The following is a 20657-nucleotide window of genomic DNA, read 5'->3' on the forward strand; positions in this document are numbered from 1 at the left end:
AGGCCTGGTGAGTGTTCAATCGCTATATCAATAGAAACTATGCTCTGTTCTGGCTATGGAATGTGCAGTATATGGACAGCAATCATGCAGCCAATTTTGATTTTTGTGGCCTGCTGGTTTTTGTTTCACATTCGTTGATATTATTACCAGGAGGTCAAAGGTTCGATGGTGGTGACTTGAATACAGAATTTTGATTATACTATTCTTTGTTTTGGCCGGTGGATCGATGCACTAGTGATCTGGACGGTAAGAAATTAACAATAATAATAATAATAATATTTTTGGTAAATAAACTAGTTTGAGTAAGAACTTAATCATGGGACATTAGTTATATATATATTCCATGATAAGAGTATTTTTTTATGAAAGAAAAAAAAACATAAAACTGATGTGTTTTTTTTTTTTCAAATTCATAAACCAACAAAGGACAGCTAAATCCCTTGGGATCAAATAAAAATTGGATTTAAACTTCTAATTGTTTGATTAAAAAACTGTGATGTCATATAAAGATAATTTTAAATAAAAATTTTATTAAATAAAGATAAAGATGATTTTTTTCTCAATGATCGAAATCTTCACGTTCTTTTTGTTGAATGTTTAATTAAAACTATAGGGTCAAGCACAACGTAAGTCAAGGTCTATAAAGCCAAGAGAAATTGTATTAACTGGTCCAAAGCTTCGGCCACTCTTTCTTACTTTCCAATTTCATAGATTGTCAAATCCTATATATATATATTAATTACACCATCTAATATATATAATTGAAAAAAATTTAACATAATAACCCATCCTTCCCTTTTCTATATATACTGTGGATTTGACTCAATGATGGATTCGTCGTGGCCCTCATTTATGGTTCGGAGTAAGTATCAACAAAGCAAAAACTGAAGAACATTTGAATCTCTCTCAAAAGAAGCTTAAAATTCAGAGTAAAATCAGTCAAAACGGAGAAAAAAAAACAGCCAATCCAATATTTGACACTAGAATTGGCTTGGAGATTGGCTTGGAGTTTAAACATGGAAGGCGGTTTTTTCTTCTTCTTTTGCGGCTTGCTTTGTTTGTAGGGGTGAGCATATATTCTCGACTCCTTTATTCTTTTGTTATGGTTATGCTTCGCCGGAGGTTTTTTTTTGGTGGGTAAGGAGGCTTAGAGGGGGGAGGTTTTGGCATTTCAATAAAAAAAATAAAAAAATTGAAAGTTTGTGTCATTCATAGATGTTAAACCTTGGATTATCGGTGGATTGACTAGAAAAATTATAATTCCAATTAAATTTTTAGCTGAACAGCAAAAAATATTAACATGAATTTGACTCACTCAAGCTTTAAATGGTGTGATTAATTTAATAAATCCGACTGAGTTAATAATAATAATACTATTATTTTAATATAATAATAAAATTAAGTTAACTGACCTGAAATTTAACTAATCATACAGTAATACAGGTTTTTTTGTCCCATGGCAATTTCCTTCAATCTTTTACGTGAGAAAACTAATAAAACAAACAAGACGTGCTCTGGTTGCTGCCATCAATAACCCTCCCGGTATCTAAGAGAGATTCACTTTCATTAAATATTAAGATAGCTTAAGACCTAGTTTGCTTGAGGTTTGTATTGTAATGTCTTAGCTAGCTGTATTCTCTCTTCTTCTTTTTTTTCAAATAAGCAAAACAATATTATTCTTTCTAACACTTGCACAGAGTTCTCCAAAGTGCAGTTCTTGAGGTATAAAACGAATGATCATCCAATGTTTATCAATCCACCTATGTGTACACAGATAATGTTAAATACAGTATTTCTACCGGAAATTCTTCACATATAAGATTTGCTCTAAAGATATGCACTAGTGGTTTACGAAATCACTCGAAATAATCAACGGTCAACAAAATGTTTATCCACTATTCACGATTGTTCTCTGCACCGTAAGACTTTTGAGCTTTGATTTTGATCAAAGCTTTGAAAACCAAGTTGCAGAAGATTCGTGTGCTCAAGGATGGAAATTCTGCCCGTTATTATGAGTCGTCTTTTGACTGATGCTAAAATCTTTTTCTTTACATGGCACAAGCAAGAGGGAAGCTGTGCCAATTAGCTTTCAGATTTCGCATGTATAAAAAGGAGCCTCTCGTTAAGTAGCTTTGTGTAGTCTAAGCATCCATTACATAAATTGTGTGTGTGTGTGTGTGTTCTAAGTTCTAACTTCAAAAACCAAGAGTTGTCTAGTTCCATAGAAAAAAACAAGCATGGTGGATGGGTTTAAAGAGAAGCAGATTGCTGAGCTCCAAGAAGCCTTTTGTCTATTTGACAAGGATGGAGATGGTACATATCAAACTCACTTGTCTATACTGTTCTGCTATGCCCTCCATCTCCTTTTGTTTCTCTTTGGATTTGTTACACACACACACACACACACTCTACTGACGTCTTGATGATTAATATTTGTTAGGGCGCATTACCTTTGAGGAAATGGCCACTGTAATCAAATCTCTTGACCATGGCGCCACAGAAGAAGAGTTACGTCATATGATCAGAGAGGCTGATGTCGATGGTAATGGAACCATAGAATTTGGGGAGTTCTGGAATCTAATGGCAAGGAAAATTAAGGTAAGCATTACCCAATAATACGAGTTGAGGTTAAAATATTTTTATTTTTTATAAAAAAATATATATCTAAATTTTTTCAATATATTTTTGTAGTTCAAAAAATATAACAAATCAAAAACTTTATATATATATATATATATATATATATATGTAATTAAATAAACTAAGAGTTATATGCGTTAATAAATAAATAAATAATCATTAATGACACTTAAAAACAAAACTTGAAAAACAGAAAAATAGATGTAAATTAAAATATTTAATTTTAAAAAATAGGATATTAAATTGATTGAATAAAAAAAAAAATTAATATGTAAGGCAACACGTATTAAAAAAATATTATTTAAAAATAATTTTTTTAAAAAAACATATTTTATTTATATAAAAGATAAAAACGAAGTCATAGATAAACAGAAAAACCTCTCTGAAAATTAAATGCATGACAAAAAAATCAATATTATTTAAAGAGGCCCTCTGAACAAAATTAAAAAAAAAAGAAGTTTTATCTATTTTTTTGTTTTTAGTTTTTTAACTAGTTACGTCACTTTATCTGTTTTCAATTGTATTTTTTAAAGTTATAATTTCACGGTAACCATGGCAGACCCAGGTGTGTGGGTTTGACATGGTTGCTAGATTTAGACGTATGGGCTTGGTATAGATGCTAGCAACAGAAGAAGCATCGCCTACTGGGACATACAATGTGTTGCGTGTTTTGCTTAAATTTTGGCCAATATGGTTAACGAAAAATCAAGACCTATGCTTTTTTGACCCAAGAACCTCTTTTACAACCCGTTTTTGACCCAAAACATCTTAAAAATCATGACAAATCCATTCATGGCCTCAGAAAACCACCCAAAAAATCAAACTCAACCCAAAATAAAAAATCAACGTGAGCTCAAATCTGTTTTTTCACAAACTTTGGAGGTATAAAAACACCTAAAATGCACTCCCTCTATTAAATGGAACAATTTGACATAAATACATCATTGAAATTCAATGACCCCTCCCTCTCTCCTCTCTCCTCTCTCAACCAAGGATAAAAAAATAACAAAAAAAAAAAAATGCTTTTATACCAAATGGAATTGAAAAAATTTTAAAGAACCACAATTGTATAATTTATGTGATTGTTTAAATTGGAGGACCAAAGTGAATGTTTTCAAAACTTATGATATGTCACCTATGTTTGCCATGTTTTTCATTTCGATCCTCTACCTTCCAATCTCACCATTCCATAAGAATTTGAAATCAATTGCTCTTTAAATAGAACTTGATCGTCCAAAAAAAAGTTTGAGGATCAAACTGAAAAAAAAAAACAAAACAAAATTTTGCACAGTGACAAATGTATAATGAAAATCCAACGCAGTTTAGTATATAAGTTATATATAGTGGTCAATTTGTCAAACCTTGTCATGTCAATGGAAAGCACTTCACATGTTTTGATAATTAAAAACGTTATACATTTGTAGGAAAATGATGCTGATGATGAATTGAAAGAGGCCTTTAAAGTATTCGACAAGGATTAAGATGGTTACATTTCACATAATGATGTTTAATGATGTTTGATTTTCTTATATCTTTTCGTGGAAATAAAAAATAAAAAATTAGAAGTAAATGTTAGACTACTTGATCAATTTATTATTTCGTTTCCTAATCAAAATCATGTACAGTAAAAGTGAATTCCTCCATAAGATAATATTGCTTTAGAAGTATTTTAATCACAATCTAACTAATTATGCATTAAGTTATTTTAGGAGAGAGACAAGAGGGCAAAAGGTTGGGTATTTTTTTTATAATAATGAAGAAAAACCATAATACTATTAAGACTATGTTATAATGAAAGTTAAAGATAAGAACATGAAAGGAAGTTACATAGGAGATGACAACGAATAAGCTCTTACGAATAAGAACGCATCTTGATTGACCATGCCAAAATACCCTTAGGGCCTCTAATCAAATCATTCCCTAGATATAAAAAAATATTGTTTTATTTCTTTAACCAAAGTGCGAGATGATGAAAGATAAGTTGAAATAATGTATTACAATTAGGCCTGTTATCCTCGAAGATCAGTTTGTTTCTAACAATCCAAATTCCCCATTAAATTCCATATGATAGCATTGTGAAAGCGCTTTATTGGAACTTAACTTTGACCATATCACTTCATTACTAGATCACTTGTTCTATTGTATTCAGCATATCCCTAAAGGTGTCAGCCAACTTAGAAAGCATTGTTATAATTCTAAGTGTAGTAGTAATGAAGGAAAATATGATTAACATGCTCTATTTTTTCTTTATAAAAGGACAGACTGCCTAGTTGGGAGGTAGTAAATGTCGGCGTGCTAAAAAAGCCCCTGTACATACTCTGTCTTGGAGCAATATCCATGTGAATATTTCTATCCTTGGTAAGGCAAATCCTTTTCACAAAAGTGGAGTGAATGACAAACTTCCTGATAATAAAATCTTGTCGAGTAAATTGCTCTTAAACATGACATTATAAACCCTTTTATGTCACCTTCCTATATTTTTTTATCAGTTTTGATGGATTGCAATGTAACCTTCGCTAAAAATTGATTGAGATTATCTTATTACTCCCTTTTTGATGTCAATAATCATCTTTTCCAGTTAAGCCTCTAGTGCCATTGATCCATAGCATAATCCTTCATATCTATGAAGCAAGAAGATGGTGGAAAATAGTTGTCTTAACATCCCCCTTGTGAACCAGTTGTCTATCTAGAAATGAATATTGCTACCATTTCTAACCTTAAATTAGCATATATTCTTCAAAGTCTCTATCATTTAAGAGTCTAAGTTGATAATATAGTATAAGGTGTGCCATGTTTCTGAAAGGATACTTTAAGGATTAAGAGTTCATTCATAAAAATAGCTCGCTATTTTTTATTGATAAGTTATTGCTAACCTTTATGATTGTTGCCTCCTAGATATTAAAGCTATTTAAATAGTAGTGCCTTGTTTTTGCCTTATAATAAGCCACTACCTAGACCCTTTTATTTATACCCCTTACAATCACTTGAAGCAATCTTATATATTTATTTTACACCAAGATCCCCAGACCATAAGAACCTCCTCTTGATCGAATTAATAACTCCAACAATTTTTTTAGCATAAGAAAGATTGATTTGTAATATAAAAGTATGGAGTACAACATAATTTTAATATGACAAACTCTTATTGTCATGCTCAAGAATTTTCCTTTTCATAATCTTGGTCCTGTACAGAAGCTGTTTATTACAGGTTTCTAAGTGGAGAGTATTTTCAGGTTAGCCCTCAAAAAAAGTCCTAAATATTGAATAGGAAATGTGTTCCATTTGTGGTATATCATATTTGTCATTTATGTTGTAAACTCATTATTCTAAGTGGAGAGTATTTTCAGGTTAGCTCTCAAAAAAAGTCCTAAGTATTGAATAGGAAATGTGTTCCATTTGCAGTATATCATATTTGTCATTCATGTTGTAAACTCATCATCTAGGTTGATGCCAACTAGGAAACTTTTATGATAGTGTACCTTCAAACTTGAAACTTATTCAAACCACCTCAAAACCTTTTTAACATGAGTTATCAAAATTAAGTTAATTGGAATAAATACTAATGTATCATCAATATATTAAAAATGACTCAAATATATGTTATTTCCATAACTTATTCTTTTTAAATAATCTAGGATTACAAGTTTTCTTGAATATAATTGATAACTCTTCCACAACCATGTAAAAAAAAAAGATGACAGTGGATTGCCTTAATGTAATCGATGTTCTACTCCAAACTTCATGCTTGGTGAACCACTAATAAGTATTTTTAATTTAGATTTCGCAATAAAGTCATGTATTAGAGAGATCTATCTCTTTCTAAAACTCATATATGACTTCACTTCCTTTAGATACTCCTAAACAACCACATTGAAAGCCATATGAAAGTTCACTTTTATAATAATACTATGTTGCCCCATTTTTCTTAACATTGTGTATAACTTCATTAGCTATTATAAAACCATCTAAGATCTTTCTACCAGAGATATAAGCTATTTGATTAGCACTAATATGTTGGATGTAGTTTACCAATAATTTTGTACATGCCATGTACTAAACTAATTGACCTATACTCTGAAAGTCTAATAGGTTGCTTTGATTTTAGAATTAAGGCCACATGAGAGAGTTGATGTCCTTTGGTAATTTCCTGATTTGAAAAAAATTCAAGCACCATATAAAAAATGTCAGCCCCTATCAAATGCCATGTTTTCTTATAGAAAATGAAAGTGAAGTAGTAAGACTTGGGGCTTTTGTTCCATCAATATTGGTACCTGTGTCAACAACACTCATGCTTTTCAAATTGTAAAATATAGACTTTGTATCATCAACTTCTCCATTCAGCATAAGATTAAAGGTCTTCTTGTTATATAATTATACTCATTGGCTTCAAATACTGGACAATACAGAGGATCAAACTCCTTAACATTAATATGGTGATCAATTCTCCTCAATTTTAGAGTTGTCAATTCCTTAATGATCTATCGTGCCTTATGCCAATTAAGAAATTAACATGTCCAAGACTTTTATAATGATAACTGATATTGTCAAAACCAATAACCCTATTGTATGACGACATAACTTTGTTGATAATAATGATAATGATCAACATTTGATAATCTCTTCCAGTGTGTCTTAAGATTTTCTATGTTTCCACTTTTGTCATGCGGTTGAGGCATATAATGATTAATTTAGGAGAGCAGCCGACAAACAAAGAATTAGAGCTGATAATTCTAGTAGCTAACCTGGACGAAAATGGTCAAGTTAATTATGAGGAATTTATGAGAATGATGCTAGCAGTTTGAGCAAACATTATCTCCAGCCTGCCTACTTATTAGTGCTAAATTAATGATACGATTCCACATACAAAATGAAATAGTTCTCAAATGGATTAAACGGATGCATGATGTGCATAATTGTATACATGCAAAAATCAAGATTTTAAGAAATGATATTGTAATTCATAAGATGTGATTAGTGATTTTAAACAAGATTTTGTTTTATACATGTTCTAAAATATTATTTAAACGTTTATTAATTGATTGATTAGATCTATAGAAGTCGTATCAAGTCTCATATTATATAATAAAGATTATCTTTCTTTATACATGTTCTAAAATATTATTTAAACATTTATTAATTGACTGATTAGATCTATATAAGTCGTATCAAGTCTCATATTTTAATTTCAATCTCAGAATATCTTTGTTATATTTTCCTAAATTTAAAACTTGGAGAAATATTAAATTTTAACACATAGATCTTCCTTTTTGAACAAAATATCCAATACCTAATTTGGAATAAGATATAAAATTAAAATATTTTGACTTCTATAATGGCAATCATCCTTTCTTTTTTTCTTTTTCTATTTTTTATTTTATTCAAGTTAATAACTTTTTTTTTTCCTTATGAAGAGGGGGAGTTTTATTTATGAGACCTTTAATTCATTTATTTAGTGAGGAAATATCTCATCTATAATATTAAGGGATTGCTTCTTTTTTTTTTATGTTTGATCAACAACTAAAAAAACTAATTCATCTCAATATATCATGATGATATCGTAAATGCATACTAAAAATTATTTGTAAATAAACCTAGTCAAATAATTTGTAATAAATAATCAATTTTTATATATAAAAAGGAAACTTTGAAAGGGAAAAAAAACGATTACTTGCATGATCAATATTGTTTGTAGTACTATTTAATTATTTTTAAACTATAAAATTAATTTATTATTTGCAATAAATTACATGGCCTAAGTTATAACTAACTCAAATATTAAATACTAGTAATATAGTTTTAATTGAGAAAAATTATAAGTTAAGATTGTTTTATTACTCAAATATGAAAATTGAATCTTTGAGAATAAAAAATTCTAAACCAATAAAATTAAATGAATATCCAAAATATGTCAACCTAGAAATTGAAATCAAGTTTCTAAAAAAGAAAGGACCATAAAAAAATATTTATAAGGTCTAAAAAATTTCATTTAGCAAAATAAATTTAAAAATTTTTTATACCTGCATCTTTAACATGTGAACGCATCTCATTTTTTGAATAAATATCCTTTTCACTTTCTATAGGTTTCGAGCTTAAAAAATCATGCATAACATCAACAATATGAATGGTAGTGCTCGAATCAATCCATAAAATATTTTGTTAAGAGTGTATAAAGTTATATTCATAAACACAAGATAGTTATATTACATTTATTTGTAAGGAAGCTCTTGTATTTCTAGTAATCTTTCTTCATGTATCTCTTTTTTTTTAAAAAAAAACATGTAACTATGTTTAGGTCCCTTTTATGACACTTTTCCTCTTTTTTTCCATTGCACATTGTAACTATGTTTAGGTTCCTTTTGACACTTTTCCTTTTTTTTTTTTTCCATTGCACATTATCACTACCTTTATCCTTCTTATATTGCCTCTCTTTTTTCTTTTTCTTTTTACTTTATGAGTGACAAAGGTAGCAATCTCTTAATTTTCATGCTTTAACCTCTCCTTTTCTTGCAAACATATAGTTAAAAGTTTATTCACCGACCATTATCTATATGTATTATAAAAAGTTTTATGTTTCATATTCTTTATGGAAAAAGTTGAGTATTAAATGGAAAAGAAAAGAACCTAAAATGTAAATCTCTAAAGTTGTAAGTTGAGCTGCAATGTTCTTTATTTTTATCATGTTCATACATGCTTCTTGATTGGTAAGGTTTCATCACAAATAACTTGTTTATCATAATACTGGCTAATTTCTTGTCAAAACTAATAAATTTCTTTTTAGTAGCTTTTATATAGTCTTTTATTTTATCACACTTTAGAATCAAGCTTTTAATGTTTTTATTAGTATGTGACTTTATAAACATTAAACTTAAATAGTTGGATCGTTTTTATTATTTATAGACTATTTTATTCATAGTGAAAGTTGATTATGCTGCACATGTAACTCAGTTACATGGAATGCAAGGTCTACACTAAAAAATTTTGACCATTCAAAATAGGAATACAAGAATTATTATTTATAAAAGAATTAATAGCATAAGAAATAACCAATGATATAATCATTATTTTGAATCAATACTCTAATATGAATTAATCAATGTCATATTTAATAGTAAAATCTAAATTTTTATGTCAATATACTTTATCTTCTATGTCATTTAGTTTACCCTATGATGCAATTAAAACCCATAATCTAAGTCTCAAGGTGGATCAACCACCGAAATGATTTTAAAAACTATACTCTCCGTGCCACGCATTCCTACAAGATATTCCATGTCAATTAATGTGACTCGTGAGTCCTTTTCGAAGCAACTTTTGAGGTTACTCCCGTGGTATATTCCAGTCCCAACTTGTGGATGCTACGTTAACGCGTGAAGACTGGTTTGAGTTTAGAATATAAACAAACTTCTCATGAAAAGGTTGAAAAAAACTTTGAGAAATCCTTTGCTTGCCTTGGAGGTTACTCCCGTGGTATATTCCATCTGGTTTATTAGGAACCTGGGAATCACCTTCTGCTTTTTAATGTTCCTTCTCTCTCTCCCTCTCTCTCTTTAAGGAATCACCTTCTACTTTTTAATCACACTTGAATTTATCCTTTCCTCTCTCCCTTAGGCTATGCTTTTATTACATGAAAAACTCGAGTACAGATTCGATGTCTAGCCTTTCAAGAACACTAGGGATCTCATGGTTTTGAAAAACGTGGACTATTTTTTATTTTGTTTCTTTGAAGACTGAGAGTCAGGAGCTTGAAGCTCAATCATGGTTGGTGGTTTTAATAGGTTGCAATGCTCTAGTCAATATGTCAGTCACAGTCTTATTGTATCTTGTAAGAACATTGCCCTTCCATGCCATGCAGCAGTCTAAGATTAGGGTGCTGATAGGAGTGATCAAGAGATCATCGATATTGAATTGCAATTGTCATAAATGGAAAAACAGTAGCACAACAGTAAAATGGAAAGTTTCTCTTGCGTGGTCAACAGCCAGCCAAATTATTCAATCCACATTTGAACTCGAAAAACTTAACATAAAAGAGGAAAACATCAATGCAAAGTTATAATTTAGTAGCGTTAATCATCCAAGTCTTTGGAAAACATTTCATGGCAGAAGAGTTGCCGAAAGAATATTGCTAGCAAACAATCAATAAATATAATGCAATGTTACAGAGATTTAAAATCCAACCCTTTCTAATTAAGGTTGAAATGTAATGAATTCTGGGTCTTTATCAGCCACAGTAGTCTCGTCGCTATCTTGCTAAATGATTCGTTTGCCAAGACGACGTACTGCCATGTTGAGTCAGATAAAACACTTTTCTTGTAGATTTTTGGCAGCCCCATAAGCTTTTATTAGTTTTATTAAACTCAGATAGCAAGCAAAGGACCATGAAGGAAAAAGTAAGCTTACATTCTGGGATGCTTCCAACCAAGGGAAAGTGATCTAGACTGACTTAACAGAGGAGCTCTTTCTTTTTAGATATAATCATCGAGAATATATTGAAAATGCCATAAAATTAATAATGAAAGTAAAAAAAAAAAAAAAGACTTAATAGAAGAGTTACTTAATATAAAAGAAATTGCTTTTCTTCCTTTCATGGAAGCACAAGACTTATGATAAGATATAAAAACTGAAGCTGACTCCATCGGAAGCTGCTCGGAATATAGCATAGAAATGACATTATTTGTTGCCAAAGTAAAATAACCACGAGGATGAAAATATATAAAAGAAACAGAGAGGACAAGTTCCGAGTTTTTCTTGTTTTGAAATAATATAGATTTATTTTAAATTTGTTATAGAAATAAATTAATTTTATATCTATATCTTTAATTATCCCTCTAATCAAAAACACATTTCTATTCATTCCATCTTGGTAGAGCAATTCAAAGTTATGCGAGGAAGGAGCAACAGAAAAAAAATCAATAATATTCATTAAAAATATATTTGATTTATACTTTATTAAATATCATTTAATTTTAACTTGATTTTCAAATAAGATTATAATTTTTTTTATATAATATTAGCAATTTCTTTTATAACGCCTTTCAATATTTTTTAAAAATTTTATTTGATGACTTTCCTACACATGTTTATTTTTATTATTAATTAATTAAATTAAAAAAATTAAAAAAACAAAATTATTAAATTCAACTACATATTTATATTTATAATCCTGATCATGAATTTAATAAACCATACCAATTCAAAATATTTTTGTCTCAATGTAAAAAAAGAATTAAAAACTAACATTGGGGCTTGTTAGTAAAGACAAAGAAGTTTTGATTTTTTTCTTTATTGCTTTTAATTTTAATTAAATAAAGAACATAGAATGAAAAATATTATTTTTTCTAGAAAAATTATAATAGAAAATTATTGTGTTTCAAGTGGATTTAAATTATTGTCATTCTTACAAAAATAAATTATTACAATATAATTAAATTAAAATATATATATTAAAGAGCTTCTTCCTTGGGCTTTTCTACTTAGTGTTAACATTAATAATCTTTTTTTAACATTTATTAACATATAATTCTTAATTTATTTTATTAAAAATATATATCAAAGCTTCAATTTATAATTAAAAAAATAATACTAAAACACTCAATGACAGACAGTCCACGCATTTGATATATATATATATATATAAACATTTTATTCGACCAGCAGTAGGTGGGAAGTATCTATCAATAACAAACCAAATCAAAGATCAGGCACCTAGTGTGAGTATATTTCAAGATTACTAGTGCAATTTTAAGGTAGATATAATATCTCACTGGAGAGGAAAAGGAAAGTATATTGAATTAGTGTTAGAGAATAATATAATTATATTTTAAATGAAATTCAGATATAATATAATTATACTATTCTTTGATATGGATTCAAAGAAAATTAGTGTAAAGGAGTGTTTGGGTGTGAGGGGTGATAGTTTTTTTTTTAAAGTACCATCCTTTTAAAATACACACCACACTTTTTAAAAACAAAAAATATATATTTTTAATAAAAAATATGATAACTTTTAGAAAAAAACCAACCACATTCCCACCCAATCACCCTCTAAAACTGGCCGACAGAAGGGACGTATTTTTGCTCTTCTTCTATAAAGCAAAGCAACCTTCAGTTTCATCTTTCTAAACCTTGAGGTCTGTTCCTTCACAAACAAAAACCCTTAAAGACTGTTTGGAAGCACACTTGACTCTTTTTCAACCTGTTGACTTTCCTAATTAGTCATCACCATGACTATGAGGTCTCGAAAAACTAGCGACAAAATCACTCTTGATCAAGAAGATCTGATACCAGAGCCAAAACGCAATCAGAGAAGGTGGAGGATTGCTTACACGGCCATATATTTCACAAGGCTTCTTGTTTCTTTATCTAAGAAAGCTCTTGTACGCCAGGCTAAGATCCTGCGCTCCCTATCCTATGTTGCTGTTGATGTTCATGATGATGCGTTCCAGCATGAGAATAAACTTGTTTCTTTGATTAATGTCGATCAGAGAACCCTCAATGATATTATAAAAGAAAAGAACCTTGAATCTTTGAACCAACTGGGAGGAGTTATACAAGTTGCCACAATTCTAGAGACTGATGTGAAGGATGGTACAAGGGAGGCTGATGCTGCGTTTAGAAGGGATGTTTTTGGTGCAAATAGGTTTAATAAACCTCCTTCAAAAAGCTTTCTAAGCTTTGTTCTCGAAGCATGCAAGGACCCGACCATTATCATTCTTTTGGTCTGCGCTATTATGTCCTTGGTATTCGGTATCAAACAGCATGGCCTGAAAAATGGGTGGTATGATGGAGGAAGCATTGTTGTCGCAGTTGTTCTAGTTATTTCTGTCTCTGCTATCAGCAACTTCAAGCAATCCAAACAATTTGAGAAGTTATCTGATGAGAGCCGCGACATAACTGTGCAAGTAGTGAGAGATGGGAGGCACAATCATATATCTATTTTTGATGTGGTGGTGGGTGATGTGGTGTCTTTGAAGATTGGAGACCAAATACCTGCTGATGGGTTATTCTTGCATGGGTATTCTTTGAAGGTGGACGAATCTAGCATGACCGGAGAAAGCGACCACGTTGAGGTGGATGGAAGCGAAAACCCTTTCTTGCTCTCTGGTACAAAGGTGACTGATGGCTTTGGCTTCATGCTTGTCACATCTGTTGGCATGAATACAGCATGGGGAGAGATGATGAGTTCGATAAGTCGTGATTTGGATGAGCAAACTCCATTGCAAGCTCGCCTCAACAAGCTCACTTCTTATATTGGGAAGGTTGGATTGACAGTTGCCATTCTTGTGCTTGCCGTTATGATGATAAGGTACTTCACAGGAAATACTAGAGATGATAATGGTCGGAAAGAATACTATGGGAGCAAAACAAAGGTCAGTGATGTACTGGATTCAGTTGTGAACATTATTGCTGCAGCAGTGACCATTGTCGTGGTGGCAATTCCGGAAGGTCTCCCTCTAGCTGTAACCCTAACTCTGGCTTACTCTATGAAAAAAATGATGAAAGATAACGCCATGGTCCGTAAGCTCTCTGCTTGTGAAACAATGGGTTCAGCCACAACAATCTGCACAGACAAAACAGGCACTCTAACCTTGAACCAAATGAAGGTTACAGAGTTTTGTCTTGGGAAAGAAACAATTGAGGATAAAACTGAAATAGAATCAGAGGTCTATCAGTTACTACAAGAAGGGGTTGCTTTAAATACAACAGGTACTGTCAACAAATCTCATGCTAACTTAGTTCCTGAAATTATTGGCAGTCCGACTGAAAAAGCAATACTTTCTTGGGCTGTAATGGATTTGGGCATGGATATCAACGAAACAAAGGGAAAATGTGAAATAATACATGTAGAAACCTTTAATTCCGAGAAAAAGAGAAGTGGAGTGTTGATGAGGAAAAACAGTGAAAAGGCAATTCACACACACTGGAAGGGAGCTGCCGAGATGATACTAGCCATGTGTTCAAATTATTATGTCAGAAATGGAGAGCTAAGAGACTTGAATGAGGAAGAAAAGGTGCAATTTGGGGCCATAATTCAGAGTATGGCAGCCAAAAGCCTAAGATGCATTGCTTTTGCCCACAAAAAGGTTGTAGAAGAGAATAGCCAGGTGTCCGCGAAGCTTGAAGAAAATGGAATGACCTTTATGGGGCTTGTGGGTTTGAAAGACCCGTGCCGAACAGGAGTCAAAACAGCAGTGGAATCATGTAAGATTGCCGGAGTGAATGTTAAAATGATTACTGGTGACAATATGCATACAGCAAGAGCTATAGCTATTGAATGCGGGATTCTCAATCCTGAAACAGACATGAAGAATGGTGCTGTAGTAGAAGGTGTACAATTCAGAAACTACTCACCTGAAGAGAGGATGGCCAAGATTGATAATATCCAGGTTATGGCAAGATCATCCCCATTCGACAAGCTTCTCATGGTACAGTGCTTAAAGGAGAAAGGTCACGTGGTAGCAGTCACTGGTGATGGCACAAATGATGCTCCCGCTCTAAAGGAAGCAGATATTGGGCTCTCCATGGGAATTCAAGGGACCGAGGTGGCAAAGGAGAGCTCAGACATTGTCATATTGGATGATAACTTCACCTCTGTGGTGACTGTATTGAGGTGGGGAAGGTGTGTCTACAACAATATTCAGAAGTTCATTCAATTTCAGCTCACTGTCAATGTTGCTGCCCTTGTCATCAACTTCGTTGCAGCTGTTTCTTCTGGAAAAGTCCCTCTGACTGCAGTCCAGCTGCTGTGGGTTAATCTCATAATGGACACCTTGGGAGCACTAGCCTTGGCCACTGAACAACCCACGAATGATCTCATGGCAAGGCCACCTGTGGGTCGATCAGAGCCACTTATCACCAAAATCATGTGGAGGAACCTCCTTGCTCAGGCCCTGTATCAGGTCACCATCTTACTGACTCTACAGTTCAAGGGAAAAGCGATATTTGGTGTGGACGAGGAAGTTAAGAATACCCTCATCTTCAACACTTTTGTCCTCTGCCAAGTGTTTAATGAGTTCAATGCACGGAAGTTGGAGAAGATGAACATATTCAAGGGAATACATAAGAACAAGTTATTCTTAGCAATCATAGGAATTACCATAATTCTTCAAGTGCTGATGGTAGAGCTTCTCAAGAAGTTTGCCAGCACTGAAAGGTTGAATTGGCAGCAGTGGGGTGCCTGCATTGCCATTGCAGTTCTTTCTTGGCCAATTGGTTGTCTAGTGAAGTGCATTCCAGTTTCTTGAAAGCGGACACAAAGCCACTAATCAGTTATCCTTCTACTTTATTCATTTTGCTTTTCCTGCACATGGTAGATTTAACAAGGAATGTTTAGATAATTATGATTTTGAAAGCTTTCAATTGTTAGCTGTTTCTTTTGGAGTATATATGGAATTACGTAAATCTAATTACTGCAGTGGGGTGCTTGCATTGCCATTGCAGTTCTGTCTTGGCCAATTGGCTGGCTTGTGAAATGCATTCCAGTTTCTTCCAAGCAGCCTATGGATCATAAGAACACATAGCCACTAATCAGTTATCATTGTTTCTTCTTCTTTTTCTCCTGTTCAGGGTAGATCGGACAAGGAAATTTTAGATAATTTTAGATTTCAAAGCATGTTGTTTGCAGTTTCTTTTAGAGAATATATGGAATCAAATTTGTGCAAATATGGAATCTAGTAACTGCATTTTATATCTTTATGTTCTGAATGAAATCCCCAACTGATGAGAAAGTTCTTGTTCTTATTTCACTATCGTATCTTATTGCTTCTATTTGCAATTAAATGTAGGCAACAATAGAAGATCAGATAAGAAGAACTAGGAGGAATTTCCATCATTGAGGTTGCAGTGTAAGGTCAACCATGGACCTTGCACCCAAGGCTATGTTTGTGACGAACAACTATTCAGTCATTTAAACCAAGCTACTTTCGAAATGGGAACTCACAGATTTACTTGCAGGGACCCAAAAGATTCTAATACATGGATTGTGATAATTCTATGTAAAAAGCAATTACTCTCAATTTCAAAGGTTTAAGAACTTAGAAGTCATTGCTTGTATAACAGAGAATAACTAATGTAGTATAATTGTACTGAAGCACAATTCACATAGAAGGTTACTGAACAAATATCATGAGTACCTAGTAGCTAACATGATAATTGAGCATATGACAAAGTGTAAGATAGTTCCCTTACGTGTATCGGTGTATGCATGCACTAAAACACACAGACACAACTTAAGTGTGTGCTCTCGCATGCACTCAAACACAGACACAACTTAAGAGTGTGCCTGTGCACGCACAGGTGGGTGCACTTATGTAATGGTTCCCGGATTCGAGTGTGGGGGAGGCCAAAACTCAGCAGAAAATAATTTTTTAAAATAAACATATCCTAATGCTCCAAATAATCTTAGCACTTCACTTAAACACGCTGACCACAATAACAGAAACAAACCATTTCTTAAAGGGGATGGCGGAAACATAAATATACCTGATGCCTCTATATTCACTAACCATAAGATCATTTGACGGGTCACAAAGAAAAGTTTCAAGTTAGGGACACTAGAAAAGAAAAGCAAAACATGGGCCTCTTACAGTTAAACCCAAAGCTAAAATATGATTTAAGTTTTTTCATTCAACTTTGGGGGGGGGCAGGAAGAAACCTAATGAAGAGTTGGGGTTGAACATCAAGGATCAGAATTCTCAACAAAATAATTAAAATATAGAACGGAGTTGAGAGTCAGAAGACCAGAGAAACTGAACGTATGAAAAGTTGCATCAAATGGTAAACTAAAATGTAAAGTTTTAGAGAGATGGCAAACAGGGTCCGGTGGAATTAAAATTTGTTTTTTGATATTGAAGATATTCAATTCAAACCAACGACCTTTGCTCCAAAAGTTTCAGCTATCATAATTCTAATTTCGTTGTTCGTCTGGTATGTATGGCTGTGTGTGCACGCACACATGAGCATACATGAGTGCATGTAAGAATATGAATGATATGTAACCAAAAATGAAGGATATGCTTGGCACTTCAGTTCTTCGACTTAGTCCTCGCGCAACTCCCATGCTACACAGAATCTCTCTCCAAAATAAATGGAGCCACAGCAGAAAACGGACCAAAAAGGAAACCAATTGCCATAGCATATTAAACAAGGAAAACAACAATAGAAACTTCAAATCTGAAAAATATTATGTTCTGCAGTGGAGGACATCATAAAAATATTCTAGGTGAATGCATGAAAAAATAAATGTCAACATGGCCTCATTCTAAGACAGTATCTTTAAGCATATTTGTTAATTTAAAATAAATGTCAACATGGCCTCATTCTAAGACAGTATCTTTAAGCATATATGTTAATTTTATTATCTATCAATATTACAACTTTTCAGTTTAAACATCCCTCATGCTCAAGAATTTATTTTCTATAGGAGTCCAGACTTGATTTAAAATAAATCTATCTGCCCAACATGCCTCACCATGAACTCTCATTTCCAAATTTTCTGCTAAGTTTGATGGCTTGGCACAATACCAATCACCAGATGCATTTTATAACAAGGTGTCTCCATCCACCAAAAGACATGATAAAACTGAGCAATTTCGGAATGATGGTGAGTTCCACTCCATCACTACATCTTCGAGGAGTTAAAACCTCATGATAGTTCCTATGTATGGGCCTCTGTAAATTGTCATTTTGATTTCAAGTGATAAGGGTACATGGAAATTTGGAGTCAAACAGTCCTTATTTTTAAACTATGCTTTTGTTCTTTTCATTTGTACATTGTTTCTCATACAATTGAATACACATGCTGTCTTGATATGCTATTCTAAGCATATTTTACTAACTAACTTGTGGGGAAAACTGCTTTACCAAGACCTCCATCGGAAAACATTATTCAATTCCCATAGGCAGTTGGCTCAACAAACATATTAATACAAACATGAAGTAAAATATTCCAAACACAAAAATGTTGTCGATATTGATGACAGAGCACAAGCCAAGCAAAATGAAAACTAGAAATTCCTGTGATCCTCTTCATTGAACCCTCATAGCCATATCAAAATCACTTCTTGAATTGCCCCTTCAAACATAGCAATAAAAAAGTAGAAACCCGCCATTGAAATCAAATAGGAAAGCTAATGCCATACAGTATCCCATTTCACATTTCTGGTCATCTTCATATGTTATCAGAACAAGCAAAACAAATACCACTTACAAACTCTACTTACGCAAAATTCCCATGTTTATTATTCAATTTAAAATCTTCTTCTTTCTAAGCAACAGCAAATGGAAAGAGCAAGGTGTTATAGGAGTTGTGTGGGCACAGAAAATAGCACTTGAAACAGTAAAAAGAAAAAAAGAAACAGAATTAAACAGGAAGGAAAGAGTACCTTGTTGTCTTGACAGGATTGCCACACCACCACAAGCTCTTGTTGGTTAGGAGATGAATGTCTCTCAAGTCTTGACCCCATTTTGAGATGGAACCCATCAAAGATTGACAAAGCTCCAAACTTCATCTGTGTACGGTTTTAGGAGGGGCAATTTCTTCTTGAGCGCTGTAAGGACAGTGGCAGAGGTTTTAGCAATTCCTTCACCGCACCCGCCGGTGGCCCTCAACTTTATATTTTGATCAAAATTCAACTTGCTTAAAATTTATAAAAATTACTTTAATTAAAAAAACAAAAAGGTAAAACAAGATATGAATTTTGGAGAGAGATTTCATGAATTCGGTTGCCATGGAATCTTAATGATGTTCATGGAGTAAGTATGAGATAAACTGAAAAATATTTTTTTTATTTTTTCTCTTTTATTTAAATTAACGTGGAAATTCAATATGAGTTGTATCAGAGTGGTCGATTCTCCTGAGGTGTTTATGCCATTAGTTCTGGGCTTTGGTGGGCTGGGAAAATTGCGCTGTGTTATCACATTGGGCCAAAAGCCTAATCTAAAATGGGCTAATGTTAAGCTTTCCAGACTTTTTGCTGAGCTAGGCTAATTTTACATAGCAATCACTTTTATGGCCCAAAAACAAAACCCGTAAAGAGTTAGCACCATAGTGCTTCTCTAGTGACAAAGCACCCCTTACTGTTAGCATGAAAGAAATTAGGATTTAAAATATTTAATTTTTAATTAAATCAAATAAAACAATGACCAGATGAAACCTTGTTGATCTTATTCAATCTTAAGTGATTTAGTTGGATTTTGATCAAAATTATTGAATAGATTAATATTAAAAAAATATATATTATTTAATTTTATTAAAAAAATTATGGTAGTGATATTTCATTAATTTAGGTTTGTTTTTATGCCAAGATTGATAACTATTTAATTAGCCATTAATAATAAAATAAAAGATTGATACAAGGGTGAATATATGTAACTAGTATCAATTTGCTCTCATAATTTTATTTGTATTAAGAAATTGTTTGGGAACAAGGTGCAAACTATATTTCACTAAAATTTAATTATTTATATTTATTAAAAATTAATTTTTTATATAAAAATATTTTAATAAACTACCACAACCATAATTCCAAATATTCACTAAATATCTTAAACTAACTTTAGTTTTTCTTTAGTCAATGACAAGCATGTACTAAATATCTTAAACTAACTTTAGTTTTCCTCTTTTAGTCAATGACAAGCATGTATCTCCATATATATATATATATGAACCATAGGTTTCAAGGAGCATAACGTGATGATAAAAAATTTGAGATTTGTACAATAAATATCGAGTTTGAGTAAGAATATACATCTCTTGTAAGAATTTAGAATAGCTACAGTTTTATTTGCTCATCTAAGCCCACAAAATACACTTTCAGGAAAATAAGATTTCCTTGAATTCAATATATATATATATATATATGAACCATAGATTGCATTAATTAACAGGACATCAATTGGCAAATAATAGATTAATGGGCGAAAAGATATATACAAAAGGGCAGCTTAAAATGAGTGTTCTTTTGTTGTTCTTGTGTAGAAAAATGAGTCTTCTTCTTTAATGTAGGCATATACGAAGTATT

The 20657-nt window shown here is 32.2% G+C and overlaps 1 protein-coding gene and 2 long non-coding RNA genes across 3 annotated transcripts; all 3 read left to right on the forward strand.

The window, feature by feature from the left end:
- Nucleotides 1-2056: 2056 nt before the first annotated feature.
- On the forward strand, nucleotides 2057-4144 carry LOC105110798 (uncharacterized). Its single transcript, XR_839533.1, has 3 exons — nucleotides 2057-2313; nucleotides 2441-2598; nucleotides 4065-4144. It is a non-coding gene; the product is annotated as an uncharacterized LOC105110798 (long non-coding RNA).
- A 3179-nt stretch (nucleotides 4145-7323) lies between these two features.
- LOC105110801 (uncharacterized) lies at nucleotides 7324-19952 on the forward strand. Its single transcript, XR_839534.1, has 3 exons — nucleotides 7324-7474; nucleotides 12528-12531; nucleotides 19942-19952. It is a non-coding gene; the product is annotated as an uncharacterized LOC105110801 (long non-coding RNA).
- On the forward strand, nucleotides 12684-16749 carry LOC105110800 (calcium-transporting ATPase 12, plasma membrane-type-like). The gene is made up of 2 exons (XM_011005960.1): nucleotides 12684-15905; nucleotides 16422-16749. Exon 1 carries the CDS (start codon nucleotides 12861-12863, stop codon nucleotides 15879-15881), a length of 3021 nt encoding a protein of 1006 aa, XP_011004262.1. The 5' UTR covers nucleotides 12684-12860; the 3' UTR covers nucleotides 15882-15905; nucleotides 16422-16749.
- Nucleotides 19953-20657: the final 705 nt, after the last annotated feature.

This window comes from Populus euphratica, unplaced genomic scaffold (assembly GCF_000495115.2).
Source record: "Populus euphratica unplaced genomic scaffold, PopEup_1.0 scaffold379.1, whole genome shotgun sequence".
Classification (NCBI taxonomy): domain Eukaryota; kingdom Viridiplantae; phylum Streptophyta; class Magnoliopsida; order Malpighiales; family Salicaceae; genus Populus; species Populus euphratica.